General features: G+C 38.9%; 1 protein-coding gene across 1 annotated transcript in view; it reads right to left on the bottom strand.

The window, feature by feature from the left end:
• The window catches only part of Hsd17b12 (hydroxysteroid 17-beta dehydrogenase 12), a 148064-nt gene that overhangs the window by 67785 nt on the left and 56610 nt on the right, over positions 1-23669 (bottom strand). The window contains exons 2-3 of the mRNA XM_057781450.1: positions 19779-19825; positions 17083-17158 (exon numbers count right to left, since the gene is read on the bottom strand). Of these exons, the coding sequence (XP_057637433.1) occupies positions 17083-17158; positions 19779-19825 (123 nt within the window). The remainder of the gene's footprint in view (positions 1-17082; positions 17159-19778; positions 19826-23669) is intronic.

Below are 23669 nucleotides of genomic sequence, written 5' to 3'. Positions count from 1 at the left end.
TTCTTTCTGTGTATCTAATACAATGGCTACATGGAAGTAAAAGATTTGAGTCACTACCAATGTGCTAAATTGATTCCCTTTTCATGTAACACCATTTAACTATTAAAAACAAATAGCAAAACAATATTTACTCAGATTTGGCAGATACTGTACCAAAGATGAATGAGCAAACCTGCCACTTCAAGAAAAGCAAGTAACATTATTTTTGTCCACAATAAAATTTTAATATTTTAAATAACAATTAGTTTTGGAAGACATATCACCACAAGTCTGAGAAAAAAAGATTTTTCTGATGAGAAGGGGTTAATACCAACATCTGTGACTAGTCCCCAGATTGATAATACTGGGGTAAATCTATAAAACTCACAAATCTGCAAAGGTATTTTGACACAATACTTTGCAGAAAAATGTACCTTGTGCTATGCTAAGAACCTCTGCTGGAACATTACCAGGAGCACTGTCCCTTCCCCAGAGGCCCTCGTGAGCAGCTGAGGATTGGCCTGGGCCACCATAACTCCACAGGGTCTGAAGTCACATGGTAAAAATCATCTCCCCCTGGAGCTTCCCTGATGGTAAGACTTTCAGGACAAGGCAAGACTCGTGGCTGGTTGGTTCCTGGAGCTGCAAGAGGATGTCAGCACTCCTTCACTGAGGGTTGCTGGTGTAGCTCTGCTGCCATGGCTGGGTCTGTGCACCACTACCCTTGGATCCCTCTGTACTGGACAGAGCAATGCAGAGCCGCAGTTGCGGCCCTCTAACAACAAGAAACAAAACACCAGTGTGGCAGTCTCTCCTCCACACCTCTCTTATTTATTTCCTTACTCATTTCTAGACAAGGTCTGGCCCTGAATTCCCAATCCTCCTGTCTTCACCTCCCAAGAGCGCCCAACACCACATTGGTTCCACAGATTGTTCATCTGTGCTGGTGGCAGAGGTTTTGAAGTCTAAATCTTTCTGTCTGGGATGACATTTTGAGCCACCTGTGGCTTCTGAGCACCTTCAGTGTGGCCAGTCCAAGCCTGGGTCTCAGACACAGTACAAACAATCATAATGCCAGTGAGATAGCTCAATGGGTAAGGGTACCTGTTGCCAAGCTGGACAACTCAAGTTCAATCTCTGGAATCCACATGGTAGAGGGGGAGAACTGGCTTATACCAGTGGTTCTCTGAACTCCACATGTGTGACATGTGTGAGTACACACACGCATATACAAATAAATAATACAAATAATAATTAAAAAGAATTTAAAAAAACAACAACTCATACAAATTAACATTTTCAAGAGCCCAAATGGATAAAATCATGGCAGATACAACAGCTATTCCAGGTATAAGTAGACAATGAGTTTTAATGTGACCAACTATGAAGATTTCATTACTATTATTTCTGAACCCATAATGGAAGAAACATGTAAGAAGCCTCCACCTAGACTTTTAAAAACTTGTATGCATTTATGGACACGTGTGTGTCACAGAGTGCTTGCAGAAGTCAAAGAAGAAGTGTGGTAGTGAGCTATCTCTTTCCATTATGCGGGGTCTGGGATTCAAACTCAGGCCTTCAGGCTTTGTATGTAGTGACCATCAAGCTAGGTCCTAGTTATCCAGTTTTGATATATCAAAACAATAGCAAAAATTACTTGAAGAGGCTATTAAAATTTTTGCTATGTATCTATTTAAAGCTAGATTTTCTTCTTACAATTCAGTCAAAACAACAAACTGTAGACATCGATAAGCAAATCCAATTACCTTTTATTAAGTAAGACACTAAAGAGATTTTTTTTTAAAAAAGTATATCAATGCCATTCTACTCAATTTTGTTTCAAAAGTTATTCCCTCCAAAAGTTTTCTATTACCATGTAACAGATTTACTGTTATTATTCTTAAATAAATATTATTCTTTTAAATCTCCCATTTGACTAAATAAGAAAATAAACATTAATAGTTGCACTGCACACAAACACAGACTTTCAGATCCTCAGTAAATGTTTAGAAGCTACAGTAAAAGGATCAGAAGACTATAGCATTTGATAATGCTTGCTTAGCATATATTTACTGAAGATAGTCCCTCAATAAAACCAACCAGATCAAGAAATAAAACCTGATGGAGTACTGGAATCTTCAAAGTCTATTCCATACTTACCAACTTTTTCAACAACTGCCTCTGATGTGGGCAGTTGCCTCTGTATGCTGTAAATGCCATTGGTTAATTAAAAAAAAAAAAACTGCTTGAGCCTATGACAGGGCAGAATAGAGCTAGGTGAAAAAACTAAACTGAATGCTGGGAGAAAGAAGGCGGAGTCTAGAGAAGCCATGGAGTCTCCAAAGGGGAAAGACCAAAGCTACTAGCCATGGTAAAATATAAAATAATAGAAATGGGCTAATTTAGGATATAAGAGTGAGGTAGAAATATGCATAAGCCAATAGGCCAAGCGGTGTTTTAAATAATATAGCTTCTGGGTGATTATTTCAAAAGTCTGGGCGGCCAGGAAACGATCAAGCGGCCTCCAGCTGCATGTCTCCATAGCAGACACACTGAGTAGCAAACCATGTGTTGACAGCCACCACTGCCAGCCTCGCCAACCTGGAACAATGTTCTCACTGCTTTGGATCTTCATGCTCTGGCCCTCCGGAAATTACAGGCCGAGGGTCTTTGGTGCCCTGGATCTGGGTGTTCATTTCCCATGGTAGCTTCAGGCCCTGCACGTGTGGAAGGGAGAGCACAGAAGCCATGCTGTGCTTCTTGCTGCATCCTAGCAGGCAACATGGGATTCTGACATGTCCCACTACTCTACCTGGTGTCTGCCAGGTTCTTCTCACTGCAAACTTGCTAATTTCTCTTTTAAATTCACAAGAACTTTGACATTTTGTGGGATTTGCCACCATATGAAATTCCATTCTGCCTCAAAATTTCAACTCATTATTTGTCTGGACACATCAATGTATGGAGTGGTGTGAGGGGATTTCTTAGTGATCGTGAAAAAACTCCAAGAAAACAAGAAGAGTCTTGTGACCTCAGTTTCTTCAAAAACAAGTTGTTCTTAGAATGCACTTTTATGTCCCTCATGGGTATAGTGGAGTGAATTTGTTTTAGATTATTCATTACAACTGACTATTGTTATCTGTTTATTTGCCTCTATGAAAAAGATGTTTCTGCCACATACAGTTTGTCCCCACCAGTGGCTTGCCCTTGTGACTATATGCTTTGCTCATATGACTCCTCTTAACCCTCAGATTCTAAGTTATCTGATGCTCTGAATAAAATTGGCTATTGCATGAGAATTTATTCTGCTTCATTTTTAGGTTCCTTTCTCCCAAGTTGCACTGCCTTTAGAGTGGTAAACAATTATTAGGTACAGGGGTTGATGATTTCGCTTGTTCATTTAATGGATTATAATTTGTTCCTATCATTTCCATTTTAATGATCAATTTGTCCAGACACTGCTACTGGGATCCCCTTCAAGCCTTGTCTCTTTAATACAACCTCCTCATTCCTTGGATTTTCTTTACTGTTTTCTGTCATAAAGAGATATTCTAGGTTCTTCTTGTTCTAGCTTAGAAGTGGTGGTCTCTCTCTCTCTCTGTGCAAGCGCTAATTCTGCTCAGGAGCATAGGGCGTTATCTCTACACAAAGGCTCATGAGATTAAGTTTTCATCTTCTGCATGGCACAGGACACACTGGATGTCTCTCCAGGCATTAGTTACTGGCTGGGACATTAGCTAGAATCCTCAAGAGTAACCAAATATATGAGATAGACTTGGGGTCTGCCCTAGCTAGGGAATATCATCTTAATAAACTCACACACTTACATGGTGAAAACAGATTAGTAAAATACTCCACTTTAAACCCTAGTTTAATGAGCAACAGTTTTATTCATGTGAGTAAAAGTCTAAATATATATTAGCACTCTAGCTACAGTTCACTTCTCACACTCATGATGGGAATATATAGTATATATAGCAAAATATATTTTTGAAAAACTTAAGACTAAACTTACAAAAATAGAATAATAAAATGCAAACTACTTTTTCAGTGTTTTTAAAAGTAAGCAGTTCATACAAAAAAAACTTAACATCTAAATTTATTCCTTACAAAGTACTGTGCAATCTCAGCTCAGCTGAGGGCTTCAGGTGATAATGACATGCCAGCACAAGACCATCAGTCAGGACAGTACTCTGATCCAGACCTAGACTGAAGGGATAGCACCCAGCATGTGATCCAGACTGTGAAGGGGAGTATCAGGCACTTAGATCTGGCGGTGGTGGTGGGGGACACGCAGCAGGAATGTGAAAGAGTTGTGTACTTTTTATTCAATTTTCTATGAATTCAAACAGTTCTTTAAAAATATGCCTAGAGTACACAGCAAAATTGTTAGGTCTTAAACTTGTGGCAGCTGAGACGCCCATTAACATATCAAAGATGACTTGGACTCCAGTTTCTCCCAGCATCCCTCAGTCCCTACTCATTACAGGGTCCACCTAGCTCAGCTGCCCTCCTCCCAGCTACTCTTTTCTATATAATCCATCCATTTTGGCTATGACGTCTTTTACCCTTTTACCTTTAAGCCTCTCTGGTGCTCTCCTTCCTCTGGCCCCTCTCCTCACATGGTCTGGTTCAGGGTCATGGTCACTGTGGCCTCTTCTAGGTGTCTCTGGCTGTATTCTCCTACAATAAACCCGCCCCGCCATACCTAGGAGTAGTCCTATCTTCCTTTTATTTTTTTATTCAAAAACATTCTTTAAATCTACAAAGACAAAGCTTTCTCCATAAAGCATCCCTCAAGAGATTTCTAAACATTATGGAAGTGGCTTAGGAGCTTCTTATTTTCCTGCCCCATACCATTCATAATTAGAAACAGCCTATCTTCCCATGAGGCTTTGTTCTACCCAAGAAAAAGTTGTCGCTACCACAGCTTCATTCCCATCCACACATGGTCAAAAAGCAGCACTGTAGACACTAAACTCTTAGATACATTTGCACCCCTTAGATTCAGTATAGTGGTACTTCATTTCCTTCATCTACCAAGAACAGTCAGGCACCTTGCAAAAGTCCCAGAGAATATGCTGCTATGTAATGATCACTAAGCCCTTCTAGAAAGGTCAGTTATAATCAGGACAAGAAAATTTTAATTAACAGCACTTTAGTACTCTACATCAATGTGTGAGGGCACAGTAAAGCAAGCATGGAAACAGCACTCCGCTGGGGGAAGGTTTTTATTGTAAGGAAGAGAGAGAACATCAAAAGGCATCTGGTAGAGTCCAGAGCAGAGGAGAGAACAAAGAAGCAGATTGCACATGGTCGGGGCTTCTGTCAGAGAAGAGAGAACAGCAAGAACAGAGGAGAGGAACTTGTGTACAATATAAGGAGGATGCATAGCTTCAGGGAGGAAAGCCCCTGGACTGGAGCAGTCTGGGAGTTCAGGGTAGAGGAGGAGGTAAGAATGGTCACAGTGCTAGTATAGGCTTTGAGATGTACAGCAAGTACATGTGCTAGAGACCCGAGGAGTCTGTGGACTAGCGATGGCTTTGGTAAGCACCAGAGGTGCATGTCACTAGGGAGCCAGATGCCTCATCCACCAGAGAAGAGATAGGGAAGTAACTTTTCCTGGCAGACAGAAACTGTTTCACAGGTTCCTGAGAAATGCTGAAAGTACCCACCAGCAATCTAGTTTAGTGTGAGCTGAGCCAAGACTGTCATTATGGAGTTTTGGAGTGCTTGGGGTTTCCCTTCAGACCTGACAGAATGGTTGCTGGAAAGAAAGCAATGCCAAAAACAAACAAAAACAAAACAAAACAGAAAAAAAAAAACCCACAAAAATAATGTAACTATCAACATGCATCTGTTCTATGACATTTTCAAGAATGAACTTTAAGAGAAAACTGGAGCTGTTGGCTTGCTGTAAATTGCTTTTATTATATTTAGATATGATCCTTGTATCCCTAATCTCTCCAAGACCTTTATCACAAATGGGTGCTGAATTTTGTCAAATGCTTTTTCTGCATCCAATGAAATGATCATATGGTTTTTTTCTTTCAGTTTATTTATATGGGGCCACTGAGAGTGACACTGGGATGTGTCTCTACTGCATGTACCGGCTTCATGGGATTCTATTCTCTTTGGTGTAAACCTTGCTCAACTTAGATGTAGTAGGGAGGGCCTTGGACTTTTCCCAGGGCAGGGTGCATGGCACTCCATTAGGTTGGGGGGTGGGGTGGGAGAGTCTGTGGAGGGAGAGGGAGGGGACTGGGAGGATGGGAGGGAGTGGGAATTTGGATTGGTATTTTTTTTAAGTAAAACAAAAAAAAATTAAATAAAAAGAAAAAAAGAGAAAACTGGAATGGGAGAAGGGAGATTAAAAGATGGCTAACTTCCCAATTAATGAACAACGTGCAGCATATTCAGCCTCTGCTATTAACATAGTTTTTAAGATGCACAGTGAAGGCTCTTGCTGTTGGTGACTCAGCATTTGGAAACATGCCAAACAAAGGGACGCTTCCTGGTGAACCAACTCACAGATACTTTATAGAATGAAAATTCAAAGCAGATAAGTAAAAAGGTTGGTTGTGAGGTTTTGAAATATCTATATCCTGTTGAGTTTGAAATTCTCAAAAAGTGCCAGAAGTTAAGATGAAAATAGACCACTAGCTTCAGATATCATTGTTGCATCTGGTTCTGCTTTTAAGATGACTGTACACAGAGACTTAAGGTTCAGGAGCTGATGCTGGCTCTGTTGCTGTACTTGCACACCATGATCTTCAACACTGCACTTGTTACCTATGTACCAAAGAACCTGAGAGAAACAGCAACACCATATTCTTTAGAAAAGGTTGTCACTACACTTCAAGAATATGAGTCTACTCTGGATGAACTAAGGCCAATAACAGAACGGAACATGTTGCCCATAAACAATAAGATTGCTACTGTTAGTAGTATTAAACTGGAATGAACTCAAACGTCAGCAAAAGAAATCTAACTAAATTATGGCGTATCTGTAAACCGAATAAAATAAATGAACGACAGCTACATTTAAAAACATGGAAAATTTCAAAAACGTAATTTTTGTTGAAGTCAAACATCAAGATAAAAACTATTGTATCATGCAATGTGCTATGAAGCTTAAAGAAACTAAAAGTAAACAGTAATATGAGCAGAAGCTAAGCAGCTGTAGGGCTTGGGGAGACAGCAAGAGTGACTGATGAGACTAGTCAGTCACAACCAGTCAGTGACTTCCACAGCATTCCACAGGTCTCCAGGGTTCCAGGCATATATGGTAGCTGTAGTAACATTTCTAGGAATGCTTCTATTATGATCCAAAAGCAAAATTAATGAAAAATGTGTATATTGTATTAAGATACCCTACTAGAAGTGAAACCAAATTTGACTATCAGACTACTGAAATAATGGAACCTAAAGAAATATCCATTTTCTTAGGACTCTCATGATAGGAGAAAGAAAGGGTATCAGTCAGAGGAGAAACTAATCTCCCTGAAAGAGATTCACACAGCTTTAACAATTTTACATGATGAGACTGAAGCCCAGAAATGATGGGTCAGAGGTAGGCAGGCCACACCTTGATGGTCTGCTTAGATTAGATATGCATATTGTTGTCAGTCTATTTAAACTTTTATCTTATTTAAGGACTTGGAGCATCTTCAACACATCTCCTGGTCCCACTTTCCAATGAAGCCATATTGATTAAACTTCCTTTTTCTGTTTTTCACTTTTAATTTCACTCTTTTGATTGTCTTACTAAGAATGGGTGGTTGGACATGGTTAGGGGCACAGTTAATGACCCCAAGTTTAAAAACAGAAGAAATACATCTTACTGAAAATGAGGTAAATCCTAAAATGTTTTTATTGTATAAACAATGCCAAATTTCTTTTTATGCATGCCAAGAAATCTTAATAGCTGAGAGGTTGCACACTTAATACCCTCTGGGTCAAGTATGTTACTGAGTAACATTGAGTATGAGGGACTACAGAAAACATGATGTGATGCATTCCATCTGAAGGACAAGTCTGTCATATCTCCAGCTGATAGTAACCCTGCAGGAACATTGGGCCCACTCAGGATTTCAAGATCTTTAAAGTTTCAAGAGAAAAATATCACTTTTAATCCCAGAACTAGAGAGGATTATAAAACGGGAGGAGACAGCCCCCAGTCTCAGTCTTATTCTGAGGTTCCTGATGGCAGGATTGCCATTTTCAGACTAAGGTCAAGGTAAGAACCAGTGGCTCGGGGCTTGCTTTTCTGACCTTCAGGCTGAACCCCAATTTCTGTCTCTGAATTTTTATTAATCATGCTACATTTGGTGCCAATGTTTGGGGTATGAATTTACAAAAAAAAAAAAAAAAAAAAAAGCTGTTTGTCTTAGCCCTTTTAGCCACCAGCACAGGCCAGAGCTAGACCCAAACCTAGCTACCTGGGTTTGGGAGAAAAATCTCAGCTCCTATCCACTCCAGTTTAGCTTTCAGGTAAAGATGGAAAATACACAGAAAATCTGGATATTGCAAGTTATTGTGTTGTCTTTATATTGTTTGACTACTGAGGAAGGAGCAACAGTTGCTTAAAGACATTCGATTCTAAATGTTGCTGGATTAATCCAACCTATATATTTTGAAAATGCCTTGAGTCCAAAATTTAAGTCAAAGGATACATTACCACAGGAAGTGAGAGGCTGTGGATTCATTCCAGGTTAAGAAAAATCAGGTTTGATCAAAGAACACCCCCTGAAAAATCTTCGATAGGAGTGGATGGCCCAGATGGTCCAACATTTCAGAGCACTTCTATTGCAGTTTCCTCTGAGTTCTACATCCAGAAGAGCTTCAAGACTGTTGGCGGAGGTGATCCAGCCTCACAGAATACTTCAGTTAGGACTTCAACACAATCCTAAATTTTCTTTGGGCTCCCTCAGGATTATCAGTGCCCCCAATCAGCAGGAAATAGCCCAGAAAACTACACCCACATTCCCAAAAACTGGATTATGAATGTTTCTCTTTGTTTAGCGTGTTGGTTACAAGTTGTTATGGACAATGGGCAGGAAAAAAAGCTCAACAAAGGAAATTAGATTCAAGTTTCTTGTTTTGAAAAGAAAAAAAGGGGGGGATAAAGATATGATAGGATAAAAGGGCAGATTGTTGAATCTACTCCGAAAAATGGGAGGATATAGATATGATCTTGTTTTGAAAAGAAAGGGGAGGATAAAGCTATGATAAGCTAAAAAGGTAGATTATTGAATCTACTTTTAAAAAGCAACTACTAGTTTTAAACATTTTACATTAGATTGGAATTTTGTATATTGATACAAATTTGAGATTAATTTTGTTAGAACATACTGCACAAACATTTCTAATTGTGTTCAAAGTATTGTACCTATACAGCTCATTTAACAATGTAATACAAATTTCTAGTCCTTGAAAATTATTATTACCAACTGTTTAGGATAATAAGGAAATGCAGGTTAGTAGTTAATCATCTATTATAATTGAACTTGTAGTCACATTAGATATGTTTTCAAGGTCATTAATAACACAGACACTTTTTTATGACAATGAGACATGTCTGCTCCTGGTAGAACCAATCTACTTTAGAAATGATAATGGGCATTGAAGACTCCACATGCAGTTTACTTTTGGGGGGGGGCAAAACTAAGCCATTGGGCAAGAAAATGTCCCTGCCTTGACTGTTGACTGTTAACTGGACAAGCAGAACACAAAGGAAAGCGACTGTCAAACATTGTCAAGACAAGGAAGGACAGTTCTTCAGACTACCCTGCTTCACAGAAAAGTCTGTCAGATATGCTAGGCCTGCAGATCAAAGATTGATGCCCCAATGTTGCAGAGGAACTTTGGGTGACTGACCAGGTAGTCAGTTATTTCTGTCATTTCTCACATTTTTTTTTTTGGAAGTTGTTTGCTTGCACTTCCTGCTTATTCAGTTAATATTATTTCCTTCTTGGGTCTCTGAGGGAGTTGAAGACCAGGTAGTTAAGGTTTTCCTTGTTTATCAGACACAGAAAGCAAGTTATGATAGAAAGTATACGAGGTACAAGACTTTGGACTCACCAAAATAGGATAGATATAAAATATTTTCTCTGAATTTGTCAAATGCAAATGGACTAGACATTGTTGATATATTTATTGACTATATATATATTGCATATTGTTATTGTACTTATTGTATATAACTTTTCTTATATTAGAATGGCCTTTTTAATTTTAGACAAAAAGGAGAAATGTAGTGGCATTTCATTTGTATCTTAATAAATAAAGCTTGCCTGAAGATCAGAAAAGTAAAACAGTCACACTGGCCAGCCTTACAGACCAGGCAGCAATGACACACACCTTTAATCCCAGCAGCTACACTATCTTGCCATAGAAACCAGGTAGTAGTGGTGCACGCCCTTAATCTCAGAACTAGAGAGGATTATATAACAGGAGGAGACAGCTCTCAGTATCAGTCTCATCTTCAGATTTCCTGGAGGCAGATCGTTAAGAGTGAGGTAGAGACAAGAGACAGTGGCTGGCTATTTTGTTTTTCTGACCTTCAGGTTGAGCGCCATTTCTGTCTCTGGGTTTTTATTAATCATGCTACACAGGAACAATGGTCCCGCCCAGGAATTAAAGATCTTTACATTCTCTCAAAAAAAAATATTTATTTATTTATTTATTTATTTATTTATTTATTTATTTATTGTGTATACAATGTTCTGTCTGTGTGTATGTCTGTAGGCCAGAAGAGGGCACCAGACCTCATTACAGATGGTTGTGAGCCACCATATGGATGCTGGGAATTGAACTCAGAACCTCTGGAAGAGCAGGCAATGCTCTTAACCACTGAGCCATCTCTCAGCCCGTATCTTTACATTTTTAAGAGAAAACTATAAATTAAAATTTATGTGATGAAAAAATACTTGATTTTTTTAAACAAAAGGTAAGCCATCTACAGAGAATTAGTTAGAGATATACCAAGAGACTACTAATATAAACAGTTCCCCAAGGACCCAGGCAAGAGATAGGACTGAGATGCCAAGAGAGGGCTGTCCTTTTAGAGAGGCAAACACATCTTTCTCTGAGGAGAAGGAAAAGTAAGATATACACAGACATGGGAGCAATGACAGGGGCACGGCAATGTGGGGGCTCTTCCTAACAATGGCTTCTGAAACTCCTCACCACAGGCTCTTTTCCAGGAGAACACAGAACTCGCTAAAGCACTCTCAGCAGAGCCTGCACGTGGCTGTGCTGACGGGGCCGTCTGCTGCCCACCACCAAGTGTAATCAGAATACACTGAATGCTAAATTTCAGAAATAATCTCTCCTCGAGTTTTAAATTGTATACATTGTGAGTGGCCTAATAAAACTACATGCCATCAGGCGCTATCATGCATGGGATGTGTGTGACTCAGAGCTTGGTCAAGCATATCCATGATGTATATGATCCTTAACCCTTAGCCCTTTAGTTTTGTTACTCTGATCAACTGTGCTGATACTGTAGTGCTTAAGTTTAAGTAACTCCGATATATAAAGAGTATGTATATAAAGGTCATTAAATATGGAAGACCAGAATAATAACTATGTTACTATGCCATAGCAGCAGGACAGATAGGGAAAGCACTGTCCACACAGAGTTCAATATTACCTGGGATAGGTGACTATGTAAAAATTGATCTAAGTGATCAACAGTAATTGAGAAAGATGCAGAGCCCTAGCCAGGAGAGTGCCCTCACATTGCTGGTCCAACATCTGTTTATGCATTCACTACTAAATGGTACACAAAGATTAATAAAGAATTTCTAGCAGAGGTCAGTGAGAGCATCATCCACCATTAATTCAGAATCATAAACTCTGACTTAAATGACAAGGCTAGAAAACAAAATTCATACTAAATGAACTTTTAGATTAGAAAGTAACACCATAAACTAGAGGGTTGGAAGGCTTAAGAATGTCAAAAACAGGAAAACTAAACTGGATCTATGAGTGAAGTCTTCATATGACTTCGTAAGCCTATGACTGAAGCTTAGTTTCATAGCCTGCTAAGCGGTCCTGGGTAATCTGAATAGGTCTGTGTCTTCACAGTTGTTCTAAGGGTTAAAACACAGCTGCTCATTTCACTGCACATTAGGAAATGCTGCAATGGTTAGTGCAAGACCATCTGCTTTTACCAAAAGTGTAACAGACACAAAGTTGTCTTTAGGTATCCCTTACTAATCCAAAACGGTAAGACAAGGACAAGTGAACTATTTTAATCAAGATGTGTCTGTCTCTTAAAGATGCAATGATACTATCACAAGTCAGGCTACATTTCTCCTCTTGATGTTGCATTTTGAAGTGTATCTTACAGAAGTTACCAGTTATCCAGCTAACACATTTTCAGTATATTTAACAATGTTGAGTAATGGAAAGCACAAAATGAAGTCTGAACTATGTTTACTTCTGCCACTAACTTACGCATTACTTGGTCTTTCAAACTTGGGTTTCTGGATATATAAAATAAATTAACCTATCAGATGTTCATAAAATAGAGAAGATTAAAATAAAATCATGGAGGAGGGGCTAGTAAAATTGTTCAGCAGATATAGGCACTGACTGCCAGGTCTGTCACCCACATGAAAGGAGAGACCAATGCCCCCAAGTTGTCCTCTGACCTCCACGCATGTACGCATACTCATACAAGTAACATTTTTAAAAAGCATTTTAACACATGAGGAGTATGTTTTCCAAACTATGTATGTCTATAATTGAATACTCAGCAATGGGGATATAGTTACATTGTAGCATATATGTTTTGAAACACTCCAGTAAGTCCAGTAAGACTGGACATTTCTACAGTATTAAACGTGAGGGAAACACAGTGAAAACTTATACGTATCTGTCCTCTCAATAGTAATGAATCGTTTTTACAAATGAGAAGGAACTAAGTAAATCATGTGTGAAAGGTCCTCATAGTTTTAGTTTATAGTATTGCATACTAGACTAGGTCATTTAAATCACCTCAGTAACTGATTTTAAGTTTAGTATCTAGCAAAAGCTGTATTCATAAGTAATGGGCAAATGAGATTAACTGAATAACTGGTAATTGAAAAGAACATATATAATTTCATTTTAAAGTAACCATTTATATTAAAGTTTCAAAGTATTTTCTCTTTCTGATGAAAAATTAAGCAAGTCTCATATAAAATTACTGCATTCTATGAAAATTTCAAAGAATATGCCTTTCTACAAATTCTTTTAGGTGTAGACTGTACAATTACAATTATCCACTGAGGGCTCAAGCCTACAGGCAAGAGGAGAAACATCAACCATCCACTCAGTTTAGACTAACTTCAGAGTATCTTGGTCCCAAATTTCCAATCCCCCCAAAGGCCTTTTTACACAAAAGTCATGGAACCATCAATAATCCAATTGCAAAGACCACTTGCTGTTTTACAGAAACATAGGCAAACAATTAAGATGTGCAGCCAGTGTCTGGCCATGATACAGGGCACTCCCACATGCCTCATGCCAGCTGCAGAAGAGCAACATTCAAGCAGCTGACTTAACTGGAGATGCAAACCAGCATATCCTAATTTGGCTGGGTCGACTAATTGGTAGGTCTGCACGTTTCTAACAAAACCCACCCATATTACAGATGTTGTTCTCTCTATCAGTAAACGACTGTTAACAAGCACTAGCAGAGCTGAAATAAGCTCTACTTGGTGAAGTCAGTGAGTTCCACAAGAGCCAGCAACATAACATCTGAGAAGTGCCCACATCCTTCTGAATGAGGTCAAGTTTGCTGCAAAAAATGCAGGACTTGGGCCTTCTCTCTTTAGAATCTGATGTAAACCAAAACATTTATAGCCCTGTGCAAAAAACCCAAACATTTATCAGTAATGAATGGTTTAAAAAAGGGGGTGGCGGAGAAGGCCCATACATCTGCTGCCTTTCGCAGCATAAGACAAAAATTACTCTTTTGCTTCAAACTGGAAAAATATATGAAGCAATATTTTCGCATCTGATAACAGTGCCCCCTTAAAGAAATGAAACAAATGGTTGAGCCCCATGACTGTCGTCACTACAGTCTGGAGAGATTCTCTGAGGTGGTGAAGAGAAGTGTAACTCAGCCTAGCTATCCCTTCTGATCTGAGGATCCGGTACACAAACATCAAGTCATTACAAATAGCTTATATGTCTAAGGATATAGATGACCACTTAAGAAGAAATAAAAATAAAATAATGACTTATTAAAAACTGTAAAAGAACATGATTAATAGAAAGCAAAGAATGAATTAATAGATTTTACCCCAGCAGATTTCAATTCAGATTATTGGCTCCTTTATATGTAAAAGAGAATCTGAATAGTTTATAGACACTAGTTAATGTACTTTCTTAAAGCTAATAAAAGGAAATGAATGAGAATTATCAGACAATGGCAACTATTCTAATGCTTGAAATGGGCTCACAGTTTCAGAAAGGTCAATTCTTACAGAAATGGGTGAGTCTGACTACCTTAAACCCGTTGTGCAGCCCAGGCTGGCCTACATCCCTTGTACTTGCCTCTGCCTCTCGAATGCTGAGATTACAGGGATAAACAATCACTCTATTAGTTAACTCTAAACCTTAGTGCCACAAACCATTTAAACTCAGTAACTTTGCACAACCTGTGGAGAAATCAAATGCCATCTGTTTGACAAAGGTGGTGCCAATGATGATTCGACTGCTCTGTAAGGTCAATCTAAATATAATCTCTATGGTTCTTAACTATAAAATACAGCCACAAATCAAGGTTGGTTAAATAATGAAGCATCTTTGGTTATGTGGACAAATTGTAAAGATAAAAGTTCATAGAGAAAACTCAAATTAGGATGGCAAACTCAATGTGACTTCATGTGTACCAACTTACAGCAACACTATGTAAAGTTAACATATTTTAAGGCAAAATTGGAAATGCTAACTTGTCAAATTTATGTAAAATTGGAATATAAGATATTGAAATAAAAAATGCTCATGAATTAAACAGACTGAAACCAGTTGTTGATGGGAAATTCATCTTTGAGAATATAAAAAAATATACTGTCTTGTCATTATTCTCCACCCTGGCAAGTCAAGGCTCCTGACTTCCTCAGAACACTCCCTTCCAAAACAGTCTGTTACCTTTTTTGAGCTGCTGTGTTGACGGCTGCCACTTGCTGCTGAACATATTTTGAGAAGTTTGTTTCTTGCAATGGCGCTTTCTTTGACCTCTGTCACTCTAAACTAAGCGCACAGCCATCTCTATTCTTGGCCACCTATGACTTGGGCTTATACTGTGATATAACTAATTTCCTAGCAACTCTTTATGTTTTTTAAAATCTCTTTACAAATTTGGACCCAATTTAAGAATAAAATTATTTGCTAGAATATATTTTTCACCATATATAGTCCTTCCTAGGCAGACACCAGGCAGCACCACTGAGCAGGAGACCACATATGTATACATTCTCCATACTTGTCTTTAGCTCTGCTCTCTGCTGAGAGTTGCTCTATTCAATCACTGAAGATGGTCAACATCCTGGTCAACTGTGTGTAGGCAAGGTGTAACTAACAATGAATACAATCTGATATATCACACTTCTGATCCTCAGCAATGACAGACTGAAAATGTTTTCTAAGACTATATCTCTAAATAGAGTACTCTTGTTAAATGGCAGCAATTTTAAAAAATAATTTATGAAGGTCTCTAGAGAGTTTCCAGTACCTTTGGTATACTAATAAGGCTCATGTCCCTAGGATAACCATGACTAAATCATATTAATTGGTTCTACATTATATTCCACCATGACAGTGTTTTTATTACAATAATAAAATTTAAAAGTTAAGCAGTTCCTACCTTTCCTAAGGTTATCTAATATCCCGAACCACAAACCAGAGGTCAAAAACCTGAGTCCCAAGGAAGAAACATGAGAAATGGCCCAGTGGATAAAGCACTTACTGTTATTTCCAAGAACCACAGTTTGATTCTTAGCATCCTGTCCTGAAACTAGCTATTGTAGACCAGGCTGGCCTAGAACTCACAGAGATCTGCCTACCTCTGCCTCCTGAATGCTGGGATTGAAGGCATGCGCCACCACTGCCTGGCTATACTTTCATTTCTTTTAAGACACAAAGAACCACAGCAAACAAGACACAACCAGAAACCAAATTTTTCCTTACTTCTTACAAGTTTACTTACAAGTTTTCAAGTATTTTATATTTAATCTTAGTCATGCAAATTGGAAAGGAATTTCTGTGAGAACTTATTTTTCAGAGCCAGCAACAGTCTTTAAAGAAATAACCCCCCTTTTTACAATAATACCTCATCCTTTCAGAATATGAACCCCAGTGTAAGTTCACAAACACAACTCATTCTTAGGCAGAAAGCAATGTGACTGAACCAACGTACAAACATACAAGCATCACATATCACATCTAGAAGCATGAGCACTACAGACAGTTAGCACACTGCTTTACCAGGAAATGAACAGCACTGATTATATAGCTGCACAGTTCAGGAAGGTCAGCTGAGAGACTGTTCACGTGCAGAATTCACGTACAGACCAAGTGTAGCTAACTAACACAAAAGACTGAAGCAGCGTCCCTGTCACACATGCTAGTTCCTGTTCCAGTGGCTCTCAATCACATGTTTTACGTGTTGAGAAAGACTAAAATTCAAAATATTTCAGGATATTTTTAAAATAAGTAATTTATTTTAGTAGAAAATGACAAAATAGTTACAATTTAACTCTTATTTTAATTAAATGTGTCGTTAAAAGTCATTTTAGTCAAATCACAATAATTCTAAAATGAATTCATGAACTTTTCAGAAGAGTAATAAAAATTTCTAAGTTAAAAAAAAATCATAATCTTAGAATTCAGGATGCTGATGTAGAAGGATCCCAAGTTCAAAGCCAATATGCTATGTACAGAATTTAAGACTAAATCTCAATTTTTAAAAATTTTATATTAGACATTTGAGACGTGTTGTTAGCAATATGGAAGGCAGATTCAGCATTTATAGCATGAGAGGAGTGTGCCACTTCAACTGGCTACACCACCGTTGTGGTCTGGATTTAAAATGTGAAAACTTACTGATTGCGCTGGAAACCTGGTTCAGTTTATCCTGGGACCTGCTGATTAGGACAATCTTCATTCCACGCTTTGCTAACTGAAAACAATAAAAGAGACCTGAATCACATCTGTGAAGTTTATTCTAAAACAGAAATTAGATATATTCCCATTTAAGAAAACCTGACCAGGTAGTAAGTCAAACTTAAAAAAAAGTATCACGAGCTGGCAATCCAAACGGAACACTGATTTCCCAGAACCCTAGGTTTCTAACAAAGCATTGGAATCTCAAACCATTTTGGAAGAATGATGATTTGTACTTTTTTTTAGGCCTAAATACATAGTGTGGGCTTTTTTTCACATTGTTAGATGTCCACAACTTCTGTAATTTCAAATTTAGGATTTGAAAAGCTGTCATAGGCTAGATACATAAAACAAGTATCAGTGGGCCAACAAAGAAAACTACAGTCAAAATGTCATCAGTTCCTATAAATACAATCAATCTTAAAATATGTATTTGGGGCTGGATAGTTAATCTTCATTCTCAACTGCATTTGGAATCCCCATGGAAGCATATTTTGGGGTGTGTCTATGGGAATGACTCTGGAAAAGTTTAACTAAGGAGAGATACCCACAGGAAACAGGGCAGTTCCATCCCTTGGGCTAGGGTCCTAGGACCACTGTTAAAAAACTGAGCACAAGTAGTGCTACTTCTTGACTAAAGATATAATAGATAATAGAGGTGTAAGATAATGAGCAGCCTTGAGGTCTTCTGGTCATGACTTCTCCGCCTTGAACTGGAAACCAAACTAAGCTTTCCTTAGGCTTTCTTTGCTCAGGTATTTGTCGCAGGAATAAGTAACACAGACATTAAGATTAAAGGGCGATCAAGATAAAGTACATTAACTATTGCTAATGAATACATTAACAAATAATTTCTTGAAGAGAATCGTCTATATACATATGTACTTAACACTATGTAATGTTGTACAGAGTGACAAACATTCACAGTGATGTGCCCTGTCCCAGAGACAAATAAATACAAAGGTAGAGAAAGAACACCAGGAGGCACAAAACTTTGTACTGAACTATCAGACAGTTTACAAGTGAGCAACACTCTGGGTAATATGAAACAGAAGTGATTCAGTACACTAATTCCCAGTTATAAATCCAAAGTCAGCTTTTATTAAGTAACAAGTAATGTTGCAAATGAGGCTGCAGAAGATCATTTTTTACAAAAATAACAAGGCCTGGTAATTCGCTAAATTAATCTGCTATAAAACCACTAAAGAATCCATTAGTCCACAGTGATACTTTAAGAAAAAAGAGAAACACATTAACAAAGGAGGAGGAGCAAGGAAAAGCTCTTATTCATAGAAAACACCAACCGAACATGATGGGTCATGGCTGTAATTCTATAGGGAGGAAGAATGCCCTGAGCTTGAGGTCAGCCTGAGCTACATAATAAGTTCTAGACTAGGTTAGGCTACAGAGAAAGAGATATATTAGAAAAGCACTATTTAAACTTTACAGTAAACTAATTCAGGCAAAATCAATGGGTGTGAAAAACACTGAACTAAAAATTAGCTAGAAAATATGGTATATAGTCCCAAAGTATGCCATATATTCCCTATTACTAATATAATGTGAAGAATTGTGATAAACAACACCGTAATGAATTGTCTGCCTTAACACCATCAATATGGAGCACATCAGTATGTTGAGCCTCTTGATAGGATGAGGTCAGAAGGATTAATATCACTTTTATTACCATTTTTGCTAAATATGTTTGCCCTGAATTTAATAATGAGACAAATTCAATTTTGTCTGCCAAACAACAGCCTTGCATTTTTCTTTTTTTTCTTTTTTTTTTGGGGGGGGGGGGGTTTCGAGACAGGGTTTCTCTGTGGTTTTGGAGCCTGTCCTGGAACTAGCTTTTGTAGTCCAGGCTGGTCTCGAACTCACAGAGATCCGCCTGCCTCTGCCTCCCGAGTGCTGGGATTAAAGGCGTGTGCCACCACTGCCCGGCCAGCCTTGCATTTTTCAAAGTGTCCCTTTATAAGGAGCTGAGAGTACACCTCAGTAGTAGAGCTACTCCCTAGCACAAGGACTGCGGCCAACAAGATGGCCCAGTGAGGAAAAGTACCTTCACAAACAAGCCTGCCGACTTGAGTTTGATCTCCAGGACCCATGTGTTAGAAGGAAAGAAATGTGTTAGAAGGAAAGAAACCCACAAAAGTTGTCCTCTGACTTCTACAAGTATGCTGTGTGCATGCATCTATAAACCTACATACACAAATAAATAAATGCGGGTTAGAAAGCTAGCTCAGCAGTTAAGAGTATACTGCTCTTGCAGAGGACCCAAAGTCAGTTCCCAGAATCCACATTAGGCTTCTCACAACCGCCTTTAAGTCTAGCTCCAGAAGATTCAATGCCCTCTTCTGCCGTCCTGTGTGGTATAAACACAGACACATACACACATGCACACACAAATAAAAATAAATTAAAGTCTTTAAAAATATGTACTCAGGAAGCAGAGGATCTCTGTGAGTTTGAAGCTAGCCTGGTTCACATAGAGAGTTCCAGGCTAGCCAAGGGTACACAGTGAGATCCTGTCTAATAAATAAAACAAAATGAATGTAATAAAATTTTCATCAAAACTACTATTTAAGAGATTATTTTTTTCCTTATTTTTAAAACAGACTCTGAAAAGCACCTACCTCTTCTGCATATGATTTTCCAATTCCATCAGTGCCACCTGTAACAACTGAGAAAAGAGAAGAGGAATAGTTTAGCTTAAGAACTACAACAAGGAAGTGGTCCAGCTAGAAAACACCAGCATATCCAATAACACTAGCATAATATTTGATGGGAAAAAGCAATATCCAGGGCTGGGCATGAAGCTTAGTGGTAAAGCACAGGACTTCTCATGCACAAGGCCCTAGGTTCAATTCCTGTTGCACAATACTTGATTGCACTGTGACACTCTAAAACTGTTAAAGTTAACCTTGAATCAGGGGGAAAAGACAAGCTGACCATAAAGAATTTGGAGGACCCATTATATGATACAATAGAGAGACATAGGAAAGGGGAGCAAGTGGATTAGAAAGATTTACTTGGGGCGGCGGTAGTGCACACCTTTAATCCCAGCACTTGAGGCAAAGGCAGGTGGATCTCTGTGAGGTCGAGGCTAGCCTGGTCTACAAGAGCTAGTTCCAGGACAGCTAAGACTGTCCACACAGAGAAACCCTGTCTCATAAAACAAAACAAAAACACAGAAACAAAACAACAACAAAAAAATATATACACTTGTCTTTCAATCTGGGAAGGGGTATCAGTTGGTCGTTCCTCTGCCACTTTCTTGATCTATCAGGTTTTTACCCCAATATCTGACTCCCAAGTTTTTATAAACAATAAAACTTAAACACTTTAAATTACTAGTGAAATAAATAAATATATAAATAAGCAATACCAGTATTCAAATTTAGAATTAACTGCTCATCACATCTCAAATTGAAAAGACCAAGACCAAAATATCAAGTGCCGGTGAAATATAAAGAAACTGACAGCCGGGCAATGGTGGCGCACGCCTTTAATCCCAGCACTCGGGAGGCAGAGGCAGGCGGATCTCTGTGAGTTCGAGACCAGCCTAGTCTACAGAGCTAGTTCCAGGACAGGCTCCAAAGCCACAGAGAAACCCTGTCTCGAAAAACCAAAAAAAAAAAAAAAAAAAAAAAAAAAAAAAGAAACTGACAGTCTCCCACTTTCCAGAAGTACCAGACCGGCACAATCCTTTCAGAAAAACTATTCGTCAACAAGCTCAGTACTAAAGATATGTCTGCCTTCTGAGGCAGCAATCCTCAAGAGAAGAGTGGCTGGCGCTCATGGTGGCTTTACTAGTGTTTGTGCTATCTGGTAATAAAACATAAACATTAACCTACAGGAGAATGAGCAAGTGAACTGGCGCATAGACAACGCATAACTGACAGCAGCAAAATGAACTGAGACACATACAACACACGAGTGTGTACACTAAGTGGAGAACATGGAAGATACTCTTTTCCTAGTGCCACTCAAAGGAATGTACATTTATCAAGTGCCTGCTCAGTTACCATCTTTCCAGAAGTTTTTAAATCTTTTTAGAATAAAAAGTAAAAATGAAAAAAAAAAACAAAAAAACAGGAACAAATCTTCACATACCTATGGCCCAGTGAACCAATGATCAACTTCATATTAATCTTAGTTTGTCTATAACTGCTTCCTCCCACCTCAGATTTTCTATCTGATTTTTTAAAAACTTTGTATGCGCACATGCATGAGTGGAGAAGCATGTGTCTGTATGTGTGAGCCAGAGACAGATTGTGTACAGAGTGCTCATGGTACCACAGTACATGGATGGAGAAGCATGTGTCTGTATGTGTGTGAGAAAGAGAGAAACTGTGTACAAAGTACACATGGTACCACAGTACATGTGTGGAGGTCAGAGGACAACTTTCAGAAATCAGCTCTCTTTTCTTTAAGGGTACTCAAGTTTGAACTAAAGTTTTTCAGGCCTGGGGGAGGGGGCAACCAAATGTTTTTACTTGCTGAGCTCAGATTGCACCCCACGCCTCCCCCCTTTGTTTTGGTTTTTCGAGACAGGGTTTTTCTGGAACTATCTATATATATAGGCCAGGCTCTCCTCAAACTCACAGAAATCTGCCGATGTCTGCCTCCCAAGCACTGGTATTAAAAGTATGCACTACCACTGCCCAGGCTAGATTTCCAAGTTAGTCCCAAACATATTAATTCATGTCAAAATATACATAAAAAAGCAAAATTAGTCATCAAATTTCTGCAATGTCTCTCTGTTTCTTCCCCTCTCTTCCTCCCCCCCACAACTCAATTTAATGTTGGACATCCTACATGTGGGTTTCTGCTTTCTCAGTCTGTCATTTGCTGACTGCATTCCCCTGATATAACATAACATGTTCTTCTGTCCTTTGGTAGTTAGTGGGAGATAGATAGATAGATACTGGATCAGGTTCAGGTTTAGTATCTGTGTGTATATGAGTGTGTATGTGCTCACGGGTGTTTCACTACTTCATTAGGTTGCAAAAGTGGCATCTAACTCCATAATTTGTTCTTATCTACCAGCGGAAATATCTCCACGGCTAATTGGTTGCCATAACATAGAACTCGGATGTAAGCACAAAACATATACTTAACTTCTCCCATTATCAATTCTCAAAAGAGACTGCCTGGTAATTAGCAGGGTAATCCCTCTTTTCTTATTGATATAGCTTTGTAAAGAACATTCACTCACGGGATCTGCAATGAATGCTTAAAATTCTCTATACGAAATGGTCAGCATATGAAAGTCTCACCCCCTGTCTCTGGAGACCAGGGTTCCAGATTTCATCCTGCAGGGTCTCCTAACACCAACATAACACAAGCCTAGGACAAGCAAATGCTAGATCTTTCAACTCTCCTTTTCTCCTTCTCTTTCAGACTCTTCTGTTCTCTTCAAGATCCCAACCCTCACTTTTACCTGGTACCTTTCAAAGCCTTCTTCAGGCTCTACAACTGCACTGTTCCAGAATACTTAAGGCAAAAGAGCCCGCTCTCTGCTCTCCAACGTCTTCTCTACTTTGCCCTTTACCACAGTCAATCTGAATTGTACTGCTGCATTTTCTTGTGTATTTTTGTTGTGAGTGCACAGTGGGAAGCCTTCTGATTACTGGCAATAGTAGGACTGTAGCCACTTCCTTTTCCTCTGTTTGCAACTGGGCCACAACGATTTGAGAGGTTTGCTATGCTACATGTCCTGCTATGGGGTGTGCTGCTCTCCATCCAGAGCCCTAAAAGTCATCAGACCACACAGTCATAGCCAAGAACCTTCAAACTGTGAACTAAAATAAACCTTTCCTCCTTTAAGATTTATTTTGTTTTTTATGTGTATGTGTGTATGCCTGGTTCTCTGCATGTACACCATGTGCAGAAGCCAGCAGAGACCTGACGACAATGTCAGATCCCTTAAAACTGGATAATTGTGAACTGCCCATTATGGGTGCTGGGAACCTGGGACTGTGCAAGCACAGCAAGTGCTCTTAACCAATGAGCCACATCTCTATCCACCGTCCCTCTTTAAATTTTTTTTTTAAGTTTATTTATTTATTTAGTATACAGTGTTCTGTCTACATGTATGCCTGCAGGCCAGAAGAGGGCACCAGATCTCATTATGGATGGTTGTGAGCCATCATGTGGTTGCTGGGAATTGAACTCAGGACCTCTGGAAGAGCAGTCAGTGCTCTTAACCACTGAGCCATCTCTCCAGCCCTCCACCGTCCCTCTTTATAAGCTGATCATATCAGGTCCTTTGTTCTAGTAAGAGAATGCTGATTAATACAGTCAGCTCCTCCCTTCCAACAGTTATCCATTCAATTGTCAAGTCTTACCTGCTGTCAGTTTTTGACCTACTATATTCCAGTAACTGCCCTCATCCAAAGACTACATGCCTAAAATACGCAGGCATGAAAGTTGGGCTCCTTGCCTCCAGCATCTGAAGGACCAAGGTCTCTATGACTGCTAAGCCTACAGCTATTTCACTTCTCTCTCAGTTCAACTCTGTC

This window comes from Chionomys nivalis, chromosome 9 (genome assembly GCF_950005125.1).
Source record: "Chionomys nivalis chromosome 9, mChiNiv1.1, whole genome shotgun sequence".
In the NCBI taxonomy this organism is placed as follows: Eukaryota; Metazoa; Chordata; class Mammalia; order Rodentia; family Cricetidae; genus Chionomys; species Chionomys nivalis.
This window is presented reverse-complemented; position numbering and strand designations above follow the sequence as displayed.